The sequence below is a fragment of the Eucyclogobius newberryi genome, unplaced genomic scaffold (assembly GCF_026437365.1).
Source record: "Eucyclogobius newberryi isolate DKJ021-1_F unplaced genomic scaffold, fEucNew1.0.hap1 SCAF_16, whole genome shotgun sequence".
Classification (NCBI taxonomy): domain Eukaryota; kingdom Metazoa; phylum Chordata; class Actinopteri; order Gobiiformes; family Gobiidae; genus Eucyclogobius; species Eucyclogobius newberryi.
In genome coordinates, this window is record NW_027315790.1 from 28939752 (window position 1) to 28953930 (window position 14179).

At 43.7% G+C, this 14179-nt stretch overlaps 1 protein-coding gene across 1 annotated transcript in view; it reads right to left on the bottom strand.

Moving 5' to 3' along the window:
- Positions 1-3373: 3373 nt before the first annotated feature.
- LOC140362147 (sodium/potassium-transporting ATPase subunit alpha-3) overlaps positions 3374-14179 on the bottom strand; it is a 35356-nt gene continuing 24550 nt past the window's right edge. Inside the window, exons 10-23 of the mRNA XM_072448203.1 lie at positions 13524-13722; positions 11732-11976; positions 11371-11563; positions 9912-10087; positions 8889-9025; positions 8244-8394; positions 7699-7867; positions 7424-7578; positions 6949-7072; positions 5614-5759; positions 5227-5357; positions 4962-5063; positions 4802-4893; positions 3374-3776 (exon numbers count right to left, since the gene is read on the bottom strand). Coding sequence (XP_072304304.1) covers positions 3748-3776; positions 4802-4893; positions 4962-5063; positions 5227-5357; positions 5614-5759; positions 6949-7072; positions 7424-7578; positions 7699-7867; positions 8244-8394; positions 8889-9025; positions 9912-10087; positions 11371-11563; positions 11732-11976; positions 13524-13722 — 2049 coding nt within the window. The 3' untranslated portion in view covers positions 3374-3747. The remainder of the gene's footprint in view (positions 3777-4801; positions 4894-4961; positions 5064-5226; positions 5358-5613; positions 5760-6948; positions 7073-7423; positions 7579-7698; positions 7868-8243; positions 8395-8888; positions 9026-9911; positions 10088-11370; positions 11564-11731; positions 11977-13523; positions 13723-14179) is intronic.

A 14179-nucleotide genomic window follows, 5' to 3' on the forward strand; every position in this document is an offset into this window, starting at 1 on the left:
AGCTTGGACTCTTGTGCCATGTTCTTTGTCGGCTGAGGAGTAATACGTAGGCTATGAAGAAAACTACTGTGGTATTGAAAGAAGTTGTTACTTTTGATGGCGGTTGGCAGCCAACTGAAAAGGTGCGTTTACCACCTACTGGTTTGAGAAATGTGTAAACTTGTATGAATATGATGTCACAAAACAGAGAGTACAGTGGCCAAGAAGATGATGTCACACTGCACCAACATTCCACGACATCACCCCCGACAACTACAGTGTTGTTGTTGTTATGGCGGTTGGTATCTAAGTGAAGGCTACATTACCGCCAGACTTTATTCTTTAGACTTTATTATTTTCATCTTCTTTATTCCAGAGCTGACTCTTCTTCATCTTCATCTCCTTCTTCCATGTTCGGTGCTTTCGCCGTACAGCTTTATTCTTTAGGTTTCATTCTTTAGGCTTTGATACTTCCTCTGTTGTCGTTGCTTGGCAGCCGTGCATCTACTGGATTGGGCGAGTGGGCGGCGGTAATGTAATGCTTGGGGTTGGGAGGGCGTAATAAAGTCTGAAGAATAAAGTCTAAAGAATAAAGTCAGAAGAATAAAGTCTGAAGGATAAAGTCTGAAGAATAAAGTCTAAATAATAAAGTCAGAAGAATAAAGTCTGAAGAATAAAGTCTGAAGAATAAAGTCTAAATAATAAAGTCAGAAGAATAAAGTCGGAAGAATAAAGTGGGAAGAATTAAGTCTAAATAATAAAGTCTGGCGGTAATGTAACGCTTGGATACCAACTGTCATAAAACACCAAAGAAGAAGAAGAAGTAGGTGGCGGTAAATGCACCTTTTTAACCATTAAAAGTAACAACAACAACAACAACAACAACAACAACAACAACATGAAGTCTAAATAATGTAGCCTGAAGAATGAAGTCTAAGGTTTAAGATGTACAACTACAGTGTGTGGCAGTAATGTAACACTTGGATACCAACCGCCATAAAACACCAAAGAAGAAGACATCACCAACATTCCGCCAAGAGAAAAATGGCAACGTTGACAAGGGATCCCACAAAAATGACAAGACCGAAGAATACCAAAAGCCAAGCCACTCGAGACTCAAGTGGATGAATTAAATAATGCAATAGTGTAATAATAATAATAATGATATAATAATAACCGTCACACAGTCAGTGAAAGACACGACCCCAAAAAGGTGATGGCCATAAATAACGCGTGCCCTGGAATGAAGCATCTGGTAAAGCTATTAGGGCAACAAATAAGGCATTTAAGACGATAGATGATCGCCACACTATGGATACCCTCACTCAATACAAGAAAGCTCATGCAGTGATGTGAAGAACAGTAAGGACGGCCAAAAGAACCCATTGGAGGCAGTACTGATCCAAAATTGGAAGATGAACTGTCTGGGGAATGATTTAACATATGAGTGAAGTGCAATTATGAGACGCCAGTTCTAATAGAGAATGATATTGAAGCAGTCAGCAATGATACAGCTGCTGGCTTGTACTTTTGTGTCTGCGCACAGCTCTGACCATCTCTTACCTGTGGCAAAGCAAAGCAAAGCAGAGATAATACTCTGGCAAAGAATATTAAATTGATTATACCCAAGATTCCAACTCAAGATGATCTTGACCTTCCATTCGGTCTATTTGAAGAAGATGTGCGCTTTCGAAAGGCAAGACAAACGACTCCAGTTAGAGATGAGATGTGCTATGATATGCTCTCTCATTTAACTGAAAACTGAAGATTATTTTAAGACTATTCAATCTCATCTGGGATACAGGATGTATTCTGTTAGCATGGAAACAATCTATTGTTGTACCGAATCTGAAACCAGGAAAACCTCCGTCCGACTCATCAAGCTATAGGCCTTGACGTCAAGGTTATGGCATGGTTATCCAGCGGTTGACTTACTTCTTGGAAAGTCAGAATTTGTTTTCCACTCACCAAAGTGGCTTCTGCAAGGGCAGAAATACTAACAGTTAGTCAAGTTGTGTAAGTGTGGTGTGGAGGGAAAGTTGTTTAACTGGGTAAGGAGTTTCTTGTCTGGCTGAAGAATTCAAACCAGAGTGAGTTAAGTTTACTCTGAGGTTTATAGGGTAAAAAATGGAATCCCACAAGGAAGAGTGTGCGGCACTATTTCGTTCAATGTCCTGATTTATGACATAAAGTTGTAGATCACTCTGTTGGAAGAAGCCTTTACGCAGATGATGGTGCATTGTGGGTATGAGGCAGAACTCTTTGATTTATTGACAAGAAAATACAACTTTGTCAGAAGAACAGAAATGAAAGAAATCTAAAGTGATATGTTTTTATAATGGGCATAAGGATGTCTCTCTTAAATGATATGGGCCAGTACTTGAACAGGGCCGGGAAGTGATTCTTAGGAGTCATCTTTGATGAAAAGCTTAATTGGCGACATTGGCACATTGTTCAGAAATGAATGCAAAAAGGTGAATAATCTGCAGCGTTGTCTATCTGGCCAGGACTGGGGAGCAGGAGGACGCTTCTAAATATTTACCTATATATATATTTGAATATTTATCATAATAATATTTATTATGAGAGCAACTATTGATTATGGCCGTATTGCTTACATGTCTTCAGTTGAAACTAACTTAAAGAAACTTGATAATGTCAAATGTGCTAAATAAGTGTGACGTATGAAGCCGTCTCAAACAGAAGACCGGACACCACGGCAACACCAAGAGTTAGTCACATCATTTATTTCCATTTTTTGACAAAACTCACACAAAACAAAGCAGAGACCAAACTGAAAAAAGAGAGATCCTTCTGTTTTTTCATAGATGTTACTTTTCTTTTGTGGCAGTTTTTTTTTTTAACATACAATGCCTTTAATGCATCTTCTCACATCCGCTGGTTTTAATTCATGAAATCGGAGAGAAATCTCTTTTTTTCCATGGACTCAGAAACATTTTATTTTTGAACATGGGGGGGAGGAAAAGGGCGTGGCGTTTGGCAGAAATGGCAGTCAAGTGGACAAATGGCGACGGGGAAGGAGCATTTCGCACTGTGTTCACAATTAGACAAACACGTAAAGGGTCGACCACGGGCGGGGAAGATGTTTTTCGGGATGTAAAATGTGTCGTGTGCTTTGTCGTGTCCAAAATGAAAATACAAGCAGCTTTCGAACCCAATCCAAACTTAATTTTTTTTTACAAAACTTTAAACAAAGGTAGGAATGCTGTTTATCATTGTCGAGGTGGCAGTGTCAAGAGCGAGAGTAGAATGCATGTGTCCTGTTAATGGCAGTGAAGGCTAAAAAAGTTGAGAAATACAAGAAAATAAATCACATTTTTCTGATTTAGACATAAGCTGCCTTGTGTTTTTTCCGCTCGCCTTAAGACAAATGCAAGATGAAACGTTTTTATTCCACAAACGGTGTAATTTATCACGACTAAACGACTTAACAGTGTTGTAGTTATAGTAGTAACGGCACAAACAGTGTTACATGGCAGACGAGCGCTCTTCAAACTTTGGATAGAAAAACAATGGAGTGAGAGAGAGATTCATGAAAACACCAGATGCCCTCCCGCTCGTCCCCTCGCGGTCGTGTGCCTCTCGCTGAAGTCTTGGCGTTTTTGATTTTTAAATTTCGAGACGAGGGCGAGAAGAGGGCGAGGCGGATGTGGGAGCCATGTGGGGGAGTAAACATCTCGTACAGGCGGAAGTGGAGAGAGAAGGGGGAGGGGCGGGTGAGAAGGAAATAATGCTGTGGTCATTTCTTTAGTAGTAAGTTTCTTTTTCAATCCAGCCTGAAAGAGAGAGAGAAAGTTGGATTATTATGTGATCACGTTTTGCTAGTCAAGTCTGAATGTTTACTGATGATGTGATCACTAACCCAGGACTAAACCAGGACTAAACCAGGACTATACACCAGGACTAAACCATGACTAAACCCGGACTAAACCATGACTAAACCCGGACTAAACCAGGACTAAACCATGACTAAACCCGGACTAAACCAGGACTAAACCATGACTAAACCCGGACTAAACCAGGACTATACCAGGACTAAACCATGACTAAACCAGAACTATAGAACCTTTTATAAAATAAATACATTCTAAATTTAGGAATGGAGGCAAATGGAGGCAATGTTAGGATTAGCATAATAAAATATGCAATATCAAGGAAGTTTTGGGAATAATATCAGAGCATTTTTATCTGATGTTGGTTAATGATTGAAAATGTGTTATGTGTGTATGCTTTATTTCATTTTGCCTCCTTTTGCCTCCTTTTGCCTTCGTTAGGGAGTCTTGAACATTGTGATGACAGGGCACGCCAGGAAAAGTTTGAGAAGCCCTGGTCTAAGGAGTTTAAACTGTGTTATACTAGGACAAAAGTGGGTGTAAACAAGAACCAAACTGGGTCCAAACGAGGAACTCGCCCGAGTTGGACGCCTGTACACTTGGAGACAGACGCTTTACGTCCAGTACGCCCTGGATAGTGAAATGCGGTCCCCCGAGGCTCAAACGCCCCTTAAGCACCGCATCTGACACTCAAAACGCAGGATTTGCGCAGCAAATATACTCAAAAGGACATGCGTCCACATAGACTTTAGTGTAAGCTGGACACGCCGCAGTGTGAACGCTCCTTAAGGCTCCTTAAGGCTCCTTAAGGCTCCTTAAGGCGTTGTATTTGTCCTGGTTTGATCCCAGTACAGTCCTGATGTAGTCATGGTTTAATCCTGGTTTAGACCTAGTTTAAGAAGGACTAAACCAGGTCTAAACCAGGTCTAAGCGCTGAGTTGTGGTATTATTTGCAGAAACTGTCTCACCTCCCGGGTTTCGGCGAAGGATGAGTTTTCGGATCTCATCGTAAACAAAGATGAGGAAACTGTACGGGAACGCACAGAACCACCAGCTGGGCCTGAACACAAAGGACGAGTTTAAGCAACAGGACGAGGGCAGAACGAGGTACAGAGGTTTTAATCCTACTTGAGTGGGTACATCCGTAGTGCCACGTCCATACCCGGGGTGTAGGACAAGAAGGCAGCTAGAGCCGTCTCCTCGAACAAACCAAAGATCAATATCTTATTCCTGCGGGGAAAATGACAACATTCAATTACAATCACACTTCAAATCAAACTGTGATGCAATTGTAATTCATCTTGCAGCTGTTTATTGTGTGTCCAAGATAGAAATACAATCTACAGGTAAATGAAAGTGCACCAGACTAAGTGCATACAGTTACAGAACTCACTTCATGCCCTGCTGGAACACAGAGTTGCGCCTGGTTTTGCAGATGATGACGTCGGCCCACTGCACCACCACGATACTGACGAAGAAGGCTGTGTGGCACGTGAACTCTACGATCTTTCTCTGCTCATACGTCTGCACAAAATGAAGAGCAATGTCAGCAAATGCTCCTATTTTCAATTAAATGTAGTAAATGCAGGGTTTGTCTTCAATAAACTCCACCTATGATTGTGGGTCCTTGAATAGGAAGTTCATGTTTAAATGTTCAAATAAACTTGACTGATTTTATAATTTTAATTATGGCAGTATATTTTGGAGTTTTTTAAAACCAGCAGGATTTACAACTATTATCTTTAACTCCTATAGTTTGACTAATGAAAGGCTTGATTACCCATTGTTGACCGTAGCTGTCCTCAAGGTCGTTGTTGGAGCGGTCGTCCCAGTTGAGTCTGATGCCGACGAGGTGAGAAGGCAGGAAGCCGTTTTCAGCCATAATGACGAAGTACGCAAAGAACCCGCCCAGAGCCTGGATCATGCCTGCACACAGAATAATGCTATAGGTGCAGAACAAAGAAAATAACATCTAGTAAAAGGCCAGAGGAGAAGTAACGACCTGTGGCTCAGCCTCTGGTAAACCTTAAGTTTGTTTGTGTTTGTCAGTGACTTCAGCTTGTGTGATGGATGAATCCGAGTCCTCTTTGTAAGACATGACAGCGGGATTAAGAAGGTCCTCAAAGTATTGCTTCCACCGTCCAATAACATCCCCAGGTGAGGTCCCCAGTTGAGGTTAACAAATCTCCAACCGCACCATAAACGGCTTTGCTTACACCTCCTGAAGCGTCGGACAGTTTGCCAGAATTATTTTGGAGCCGACCGATAGTCCTCCTCCATGGCCTCCCCCCCCGGATTTTATTGTCTGTGACAGCACAAGCAGCAGTGCACTTGGTCTGCCAATACCTGTCAGCATGCTCAGGAATCAAAAAGCCAAAGAGGCCTGATAGGCCTTCTTCTTCAGCCTAATGGTATCCATTTACTTCTGGGATCCACCACCGGGTTCGGGGGTTGCCGTCGCCACAGCTGCGAGCAGCCGCACTGACAATGCAAGAACATGGTCCACTCAGACTCTGTCTCTGGTCTCCACCGGGATCTTGAAGAAGCTCTCCTGGAGGTGTGAGTTGAAGATCCTGCTGACGGAGAGCTCTGCCAGACGTTCCCAACAAGTTTGTCTGGCTTCCTCAATGACACGATCATTGACCTCCGGCCTAGGGTGTCCTGGTGGCACGTGCACTGATGGACACCCTTGTGCTGGTTCTTGTTATGGACAATCCGTGGCTAGCACAGAAGTCCAATAAGTGAACACAGGCCGTTTTTCCGATCACCTCTTTTCCAGGTGTCACTGTCGTTGCCCCTGTTGTTGAAGTCCCTCAGTAGTAAAGTTGGTGCACTGCCCAGTATCCAAGGCTTAGCTCCAAGGTGGGGCCCCTGTAACGCGAGTCCGGGCGACATAACTGGGCTCATTTTTCTTCTCTTTATAAAGGGCTTCTGAATAATCGTTTCCATAACCTTTTTCTGTTAAACACTACATGAAAAGACAATGTTGTGATATTATCTGGAACCCAGGAAATTTTAGGTAAACTCTAAAACTTGAGAACAATATAAAAGTTGTGTTTTATTTGTTATACACTGTCCTGAGCATGTGTGGTATAATATATATAGGGAGTGGTACCGATCTGTCCGTAGGCGATGCTGATGAGCCGCTCGTTCACCAGTTTGTCTCTGGCTGGGTTTCTGGGCTGGCGCTTCATGATGTCGCTCTCGGCTGCTTCATAAGCCAAAGAAATGGCTGGAACCTGAAGAGAAACAGAACATCAAGAGAAGGCTTTGTCTAACACAACACTGCCATCTAGTGACTAGATTCAGAAGAGCAGGTTATGGACTCAACATTTGATAAACCATTTGAAAGTTATGCATTAAAAAAAATCTTCAAAGGAGAAACTTTGTCAGCTGTTGTATTCATCATTTTTTAATGTTAACTGTTTTATCTTATTATTGTTCCGTGAAGCATCTGTGAGTGTCCTGAAAAAATATATATACATAACATTTATTTTTGTAGTTGATTGACGCATTGATTAATTGCGCAGCTTTACAGTGTCTGAGGCAGATGGAAGTTACAACAGAAGCCCGTGTGACAAAGGCCTCACCATGTCCGTGCCCAGGTCGATGCAGAGGATGGTGATGGTGCCCAGCGGCAGAGGGATGTTGACCAGGATAAAGAACAGGAAGGGCGTGATCTCTGGGATGTTACTGGTCAGAGTGTAAGCAATGGACTTCTTCAAGTTGTCAAAGATCAAGCGACCTGCCAAGGAGTTAGTTCAAGTAATGAATAAAACAACAACACATTTCTAGAAGTGTTTGTCTATAATATTTAATTGATATTATCGAGTGTAAAATCTCTCATCCTCTTCCTTGCTCTCACCTTCCTCGACTCCGGTGACGATGGAGGCGAAGTTGTCGTCGAGCAGGATCATGTCTGCGGCCTGTTTGGACACGTCAGAGCCAGAGATGCCCATGGCCACTCCGATGTCCGCTTTCTTCAGAGCGGGAGAGTCATTTACGCCGTCTCCTGTTACTGCAACGATGGCTCCCTGAACAAACACATGCACATACAGGGCTCGTGAATGTGTGCAGGGCAGAAATGAAGAATGAAATACTTGGAACATGCTATTGAGTACATTAGCTTTGGCAGCTCAACTCAAAGTAATGTACATTTGAAATCACACATTTCTAAGGCTCTGAGCAAGATTCTCCAACTTAGGCCAAATGGTATTTGTTTCATCAATACATTTCAAGTAATGACATCACAGGTTAAGCTGCATTTATGGTCATTGAAAAAAAAAAAATCAATATAGATGCATGATCTAGCTAAAAGTAACACAACTCTCACACTTTACCTTGAGCCTGCCACATTCAAACACATTTGCTTTTCCTTCAGTGTTAGATTCCTTTAGTTTTGGCACTGACCTGTCTCTGGCAGCCCTCCACAATGATGAGCTTCTGCTGTGGGGAAGTTCTGGCAAAGACGATCTCTGTGTGGTTCTTCAGGATGTCGTCCATCTGATCCTGGGACAATTCTTTCAGATCTGTGCCATGGATCACACACGCTTTTGCATCCCTGAAACCAGACAACAGCTGCTCACAAACATGTCCATGGGAGTTATGATATGAATGTACAGACATTGCTGTGCTGATTCATCAGTTTGTCTTTTTTTTGGCTTATTCTCTAGAAAGTTTGGGTGTATTTTGACAAATTTATATGATTTTGGATTCAACTGTTTCCAATAAATTTTGGACAATGCTGACTAGTGTTGTCAAGATACTAACATTTCAAACTTTATTTCAATACCAATGAAGATAATTGATACCAATTTGGATACCACAAAGATACGAAAAATAGACAGCCATTTTCAACACATAATTATAGCACTTTCTTCATGTTCTTATGAGCTTTATACTAGTTATGATAAAGCTCAAGATTGTTTTAAAACTGTTTTGTTCTCTCCTGTTTATGAGATTATTTTTCACTTTGTTAAAAGATAATAAATACTTTTAAACTGTTGTTGCACTAGTTGTGCATTTTGTGTCCACCGTTTAGCCACCATTAGTTACCTGGGGTTGACTTGGCTGACAGGGATGTTGAGCCGTAATGCAATGTCCTCCACAGTCTCGTTGCCTTCAGAGATGATGCCCACACCTTTAGCGATGGCCTTCGCTGTGATTGGATGGTCTCCGGTCACCATAATAACCTAAGAGGAAGTACAAACACAGCTTTGAGCTCCAGTTGTTTCTAGAGATTAAAAAAACTCAGAATGTATGTAAAGGTTTACTATTGAACAGTTGAATCATCTGGACTCTGGAAAATGTTTTGTTTCGCATCCAAGAGTCATTCTCAATCTGTGAATCGAGTCTGAGAACTCAAGTTTTATATCCTACTCTGTGTGAGCCCTGCCCACCGGGCGGGACCTCCTGATAAAGGGAGCTTTTGGTTTCACTTGAAACTCTTCTAACAGTACGTACCCAATTAGCATCAGAATGCCCCGGGCGTCACCCGCTCCAGGGTTTCAAAACACTATTATATACGACTGGAATGTTGAATCTTAAACCTCCATTTCGGTTAAAAGAAGGAGTGGTTTGTGGCTTTAAGATGAAGATGCACGGCGCTCTGTGGTCCTGAATTTGCGTGTCTTCTTCATCTTAAAGCCACAAACTACAGATTGAAGACAGTGAGATGAAGATTCTAAGCGAGGAGAAATGATGGTTTGAAAGAGGAGTTAAGGAGGCAATCTCTGTTAAAAAAGATAATCATTCTTTTTATTTTTGTTCATATTGAGCATGACTTTTACTTAAAGTTTTGTTTAAAAAAATAGGGTTTCAATATACATTTTATAAAATTGCATTTACCCCCCAAAAATAGTCAAATTTCTTCCTCCAAAGTCTGAAATCTCCTCCAAACCAAATGCTCTTACCAACAGAGGACGTGTCGATTCAAAAGACCCAAGCTGATCATTAACGATTAGAAATGACTAAATATTGATCCTGTCTTAAATGTGATTAATTGCACTGCTTTACTCCAGTGTAATCATATCCCCATAAATTCCTCCCGTGTTTTATGCTCTAAAGAGAAGAGCGGACCTTGATTCCGGCCGAGCGGCACTTGCCCACAGCGTCGGGCACCGCGGCTCTGGGAGGGTCGATCATGGACATGAGCCCCACGAAGCACATCCCGTCGGTCTGGAAGTTCACATCATCTGTGTCGAACGCAAAACCTTTGGGGTACTTGTCCTCGGGCATGAACAGGTGGCAGAAACCTGGCACGAACGGGAACAATTGATGGAAGGTTAATTAAAAGCAATTTTATTGTATCAGAAGATTAAATATAAAGAAACAGCGCACAGGCTACTTTGACATGCAGGTCAAAAAGCCAAATTGCTGAAAACATGAGCCGGAAGAGCTTCACATTGTCTTCTCTGGAATTTAGTTTCTCTGCCAACCCAAGCCCGGTCTCCCCACCACTCTCACTGTCCAGGAACAGAATGTAACCAGACTATTCCGGAAATCCAACCCTCGAAAAGCTGCTGGACCAGACGGTGTCACTCCGGCCACCTTAAGACACTGTGCAGGCGAACTGGCCCCTGTCTTCACTGGAATTTTTAACACCTCCCTGGAGTCCTGCTATGTCCCAGCCTGCTTCAAGTCATCCATCATCATCCCAGTCCCCATGAAGCCCCGGATCACTGGACTTAATGACTACAGACCTGTGGCTCTGATGTCAGTAGTCATGAAGTTATTTGAAGTCATTTGGGCCTGGTCAACCCTTCACCTCCCCCCTGCTGGACCCCCTGCTGGACCCCCTGCTGGAACCCCTGCAATTCTCCTACAGAGCCAACAGGTTTGTGAACGACTCCATCAATCTGGCACTCCACTTCCTCCTGCATCATCTGGACCCCAGGAACCTACGCCAGGATCCTGTTTGTGGACTTCAGCTCTGCATCAGCACCATCCTCCTGCTCTGCTCCAGAACAAGCTCTCCCAGCTCAACGTGCCTGACTCCACCTGCGGGTGGAGCACTGACTTCCTGATTGAGGCAGTGCGTGCGACTGGGGAAGAATGTCTCAGACACGCGGGCTATCAGCACAGGTGCTCCACAGGGCTGTGTACTTTCACCCCTGCTCTTCCCCCTGTACACAAACTGCTGCATCTCCTGCCACGACTTCGTAAAACTGATCAAGTTTGCGGACGACACCACCCTCATCGGGCTTATCTTGGACGGGGATGAGTCTGTCTACAGGAGGGAGGTGGATTCTGATTCTGAAGTAGGAATTACCAGTTTAAGCCGTGTTCCAGTGCCTTTTTTTCAAATAGAAGGGGTAAAAAATCCCAGTTACTAATTGCCTGGAACGCATATTGTGTAGTTTAAAATGCAAATCAAAACAGCTAAAATAGATGTATGATCACTGTTTTACTAATATATATAAGCGATAATCTACAAGTTGGAGAATCTCTCCCGAGGCTCGACAAGTGTGTAAAGTGTGTATAAAGCCCAGACTAGATGGAAAGGGCATGTTGTGTAACGTCATGTGTAATGTCTCACCCAGCACTCTCTCCCCCAGCCCTCCCAGCTCCATGTAAGCGTTCTGGAAAGCCTCCTTCAGCTCGTCGTCCATGGGCTGCTCTTTGCCCTGGATCATGATGGTGGAGCAGCGGTCCAGAATCCTCTCTGGCGCCCCCTTCATGACGAGCAGGTAACGGTTGTCGTTCTCATCCTCTGTCTCATGGATGGAGAGCTGGAGGGATTTAAACCAATTTTCTAAGATTTCTAAGATTTGTATTAAATATTTTAATGTTACAAGTATAAACTGACCTAAAATCCCTTTACATGCTATCATCACATGTTACTACTATTACCTTTAATCTTTCCTTATATAAATAGGTGCTAGTTAGACCTGACTGACCTGGTACTTGTTGGTTGAGTTGAAGGGGATCTCGGCCTCCTTCTTGTTCTTTTCCCTCATGATTTTGACGGGTCCACACGACAGCTCGATACACTTGAGCAGAGCGGACTCTGAGGCATCTCCAGCCACGTCACGTTTGAGGATGGGCAAAGAATCCTGTCCCGCCTTGAACACAGCGCGGTTACACAGAGAGGCCACACGGGCCAGAGATGCCCAGGTGGGGGAGCTCTTGTCGAAAGAGGAACCTAGAACATAATGGTGTATCATTCAGGTTCATTGCTCGGAAACAGTATATTGAAACTGAATTGAAGTGAATAAATCAAATGCAAAGGTAAAGATAATGTGATATGTTAAACCAGCCGGATCTCCAGGTTTGTCTTTATACTTAAAGTCAAATACTGTTGTTGGTAAGAAAGGGAATTCAAAATGGTTCATTTTATACAGAAAAGTAAAATACATATATTACAAACAGGTATCGTTAGAGATAATTCCAATCCGGACGGCTGCAAACCGTCCTAGTGCATGTTGCAGGCCCAGGTTCGATGGAGCCATCAGGGCAACATTATCTACAACCAGCAGAGATGAGAGCCTGTGGTCCCCAAACCGGACACCCTCCAACGCCTAGAAATTATGTCCATAAAAACAATGAACAGAACCGGTGATGAAGGGCAGTCCTGATGAGTCCAACATGCACTTGGAACAGGTCTGACTTACTGCCGGCAATGCGAACACAGCTCCTGCTCCGGTCATACAGGGACTGGACAGCCCTGAGCAAAGGGTCCAAAGAACACCACGAGGGAAACGATTGAACGCCATGTGGTCTGTGGACTGGTTGGGTGAACTCCCATGAACCCTCAAGCACCCAATGGAGAGTGTAGAGCTGGTCCTGTGTTGCACAATAGGACGAAGACCATACTGTTCCTCCTGAATCCAAGGTTCAACTATCGGTCGGATTCTCCTCTGCAGTACCCTGGGATAGACCTTACCGGGGAGGCTGAGGAGTGTAATCCCTCTGTAGTCGGAACACACCCTCCAGTCCCACTTCTTAAACATCTCTGTTTACCACCTCTGACCACCACCCAGGTCTGTCAATCCAGAGGCACTGTCCCGACCGCCCTGCGATGTTGCAGAGACGCGTCAGCAAGTCCCACAACATCCAGAGACTTTAGGTACTCAGGGCGGATCTCATCCACCCCCGGAGCCCGAGGAGTTTGCCAACAACCTCTATAGTGGGATTGAGGAGGTACTCAAAGTATTCCTTTCACCGTCCGACGACATCCCCAGTCGAGGTCAGCAGGTCTCCACCTGCACCATGAACAGTGTTGGTGAAGCACAGCTTCCTCTTCCTGAGGCGTCAGATGGTTTGCAAGAATTTCTTTGAGGCTTACTTACTCCCCCTTACTTCTGGTATCCACTACCAGGTTCGGGGGTTGCCACCACGACAGGCCCCTGCGACCTTGCGACCACAGCTTTGAGCAGCCGCATTGAAAATGGGAGTCGAGAACATAGTCCACACAGACTCAATGTCCCCTGTTGCACCCGGGATCTGGGAGAAGCTCTCCCGGAGGTGTGAGTTTAAGACCCTGCTGACAGAGGGCTTCGCCAGTCGTTCCCAAAATTTGGCGATGGTGATTGTTTAGCTTTATTTGTGTTACTTTTTTGATGAAGTTTGATTTTCTAGGCTCACCTTCTATTAAAACATACTGGTGTAAAATGAGTTAGAGTATATCATTAGAATGATTATATCATTCTAATGATATATCCGATTCTAATCTGCAGACAGAGCCCTCACCAGACTGATCCTCGGTGGTGTCGGCCTCGTGGATCTGATTGTCGAACCACATGTGAGCCACAGTCATACGGTTCTGGGTCAGGGTGCCCGTTTTGTCCGAGCAGATGGTGGAGGTGGAGCCCAGCGTCTCCACAGCCTCCAGGTTCTTCACCAGACAGTTTTTACGTGCCATTCGCTTAGCGGTCAGAGTCAGACACACCTGAAGGAGAACAGGCCAAACACTGGGTAAATAGATGCATTTGACAGAAGGAAATTAGTATTGACGCTGTGAAACAGACATGATCATCTCCAGGTGAATTTAGTCACAAAAGGTTGAAGAAATTAGTATTATTATGATTTGTTTTTGTATATCTGGAGATGGTCATGTTGTTCTATGAGAATGCATTTCCATGTTAGCACAGTCCATAGAGCAAATGCAGAAAGCTGTGATGAAGAGCGACGGTGCATTAGGATTCATGCTAAAAATACGGCAAGAGCCAAGGGTCAAAAACAAAGGCAGCAAGTTGTCATCAAGCAGAGAAGATCTAATTCACTTATTACTTTATAATCGTATGCTTATATCCTATAGTTATTACATTTAGCCAGTCGTTGTGAAGGAAGAGAGCACCGTAAAGTGACTGGCCTGGAAGAGAAACACATGGATGGAGAGAGACACT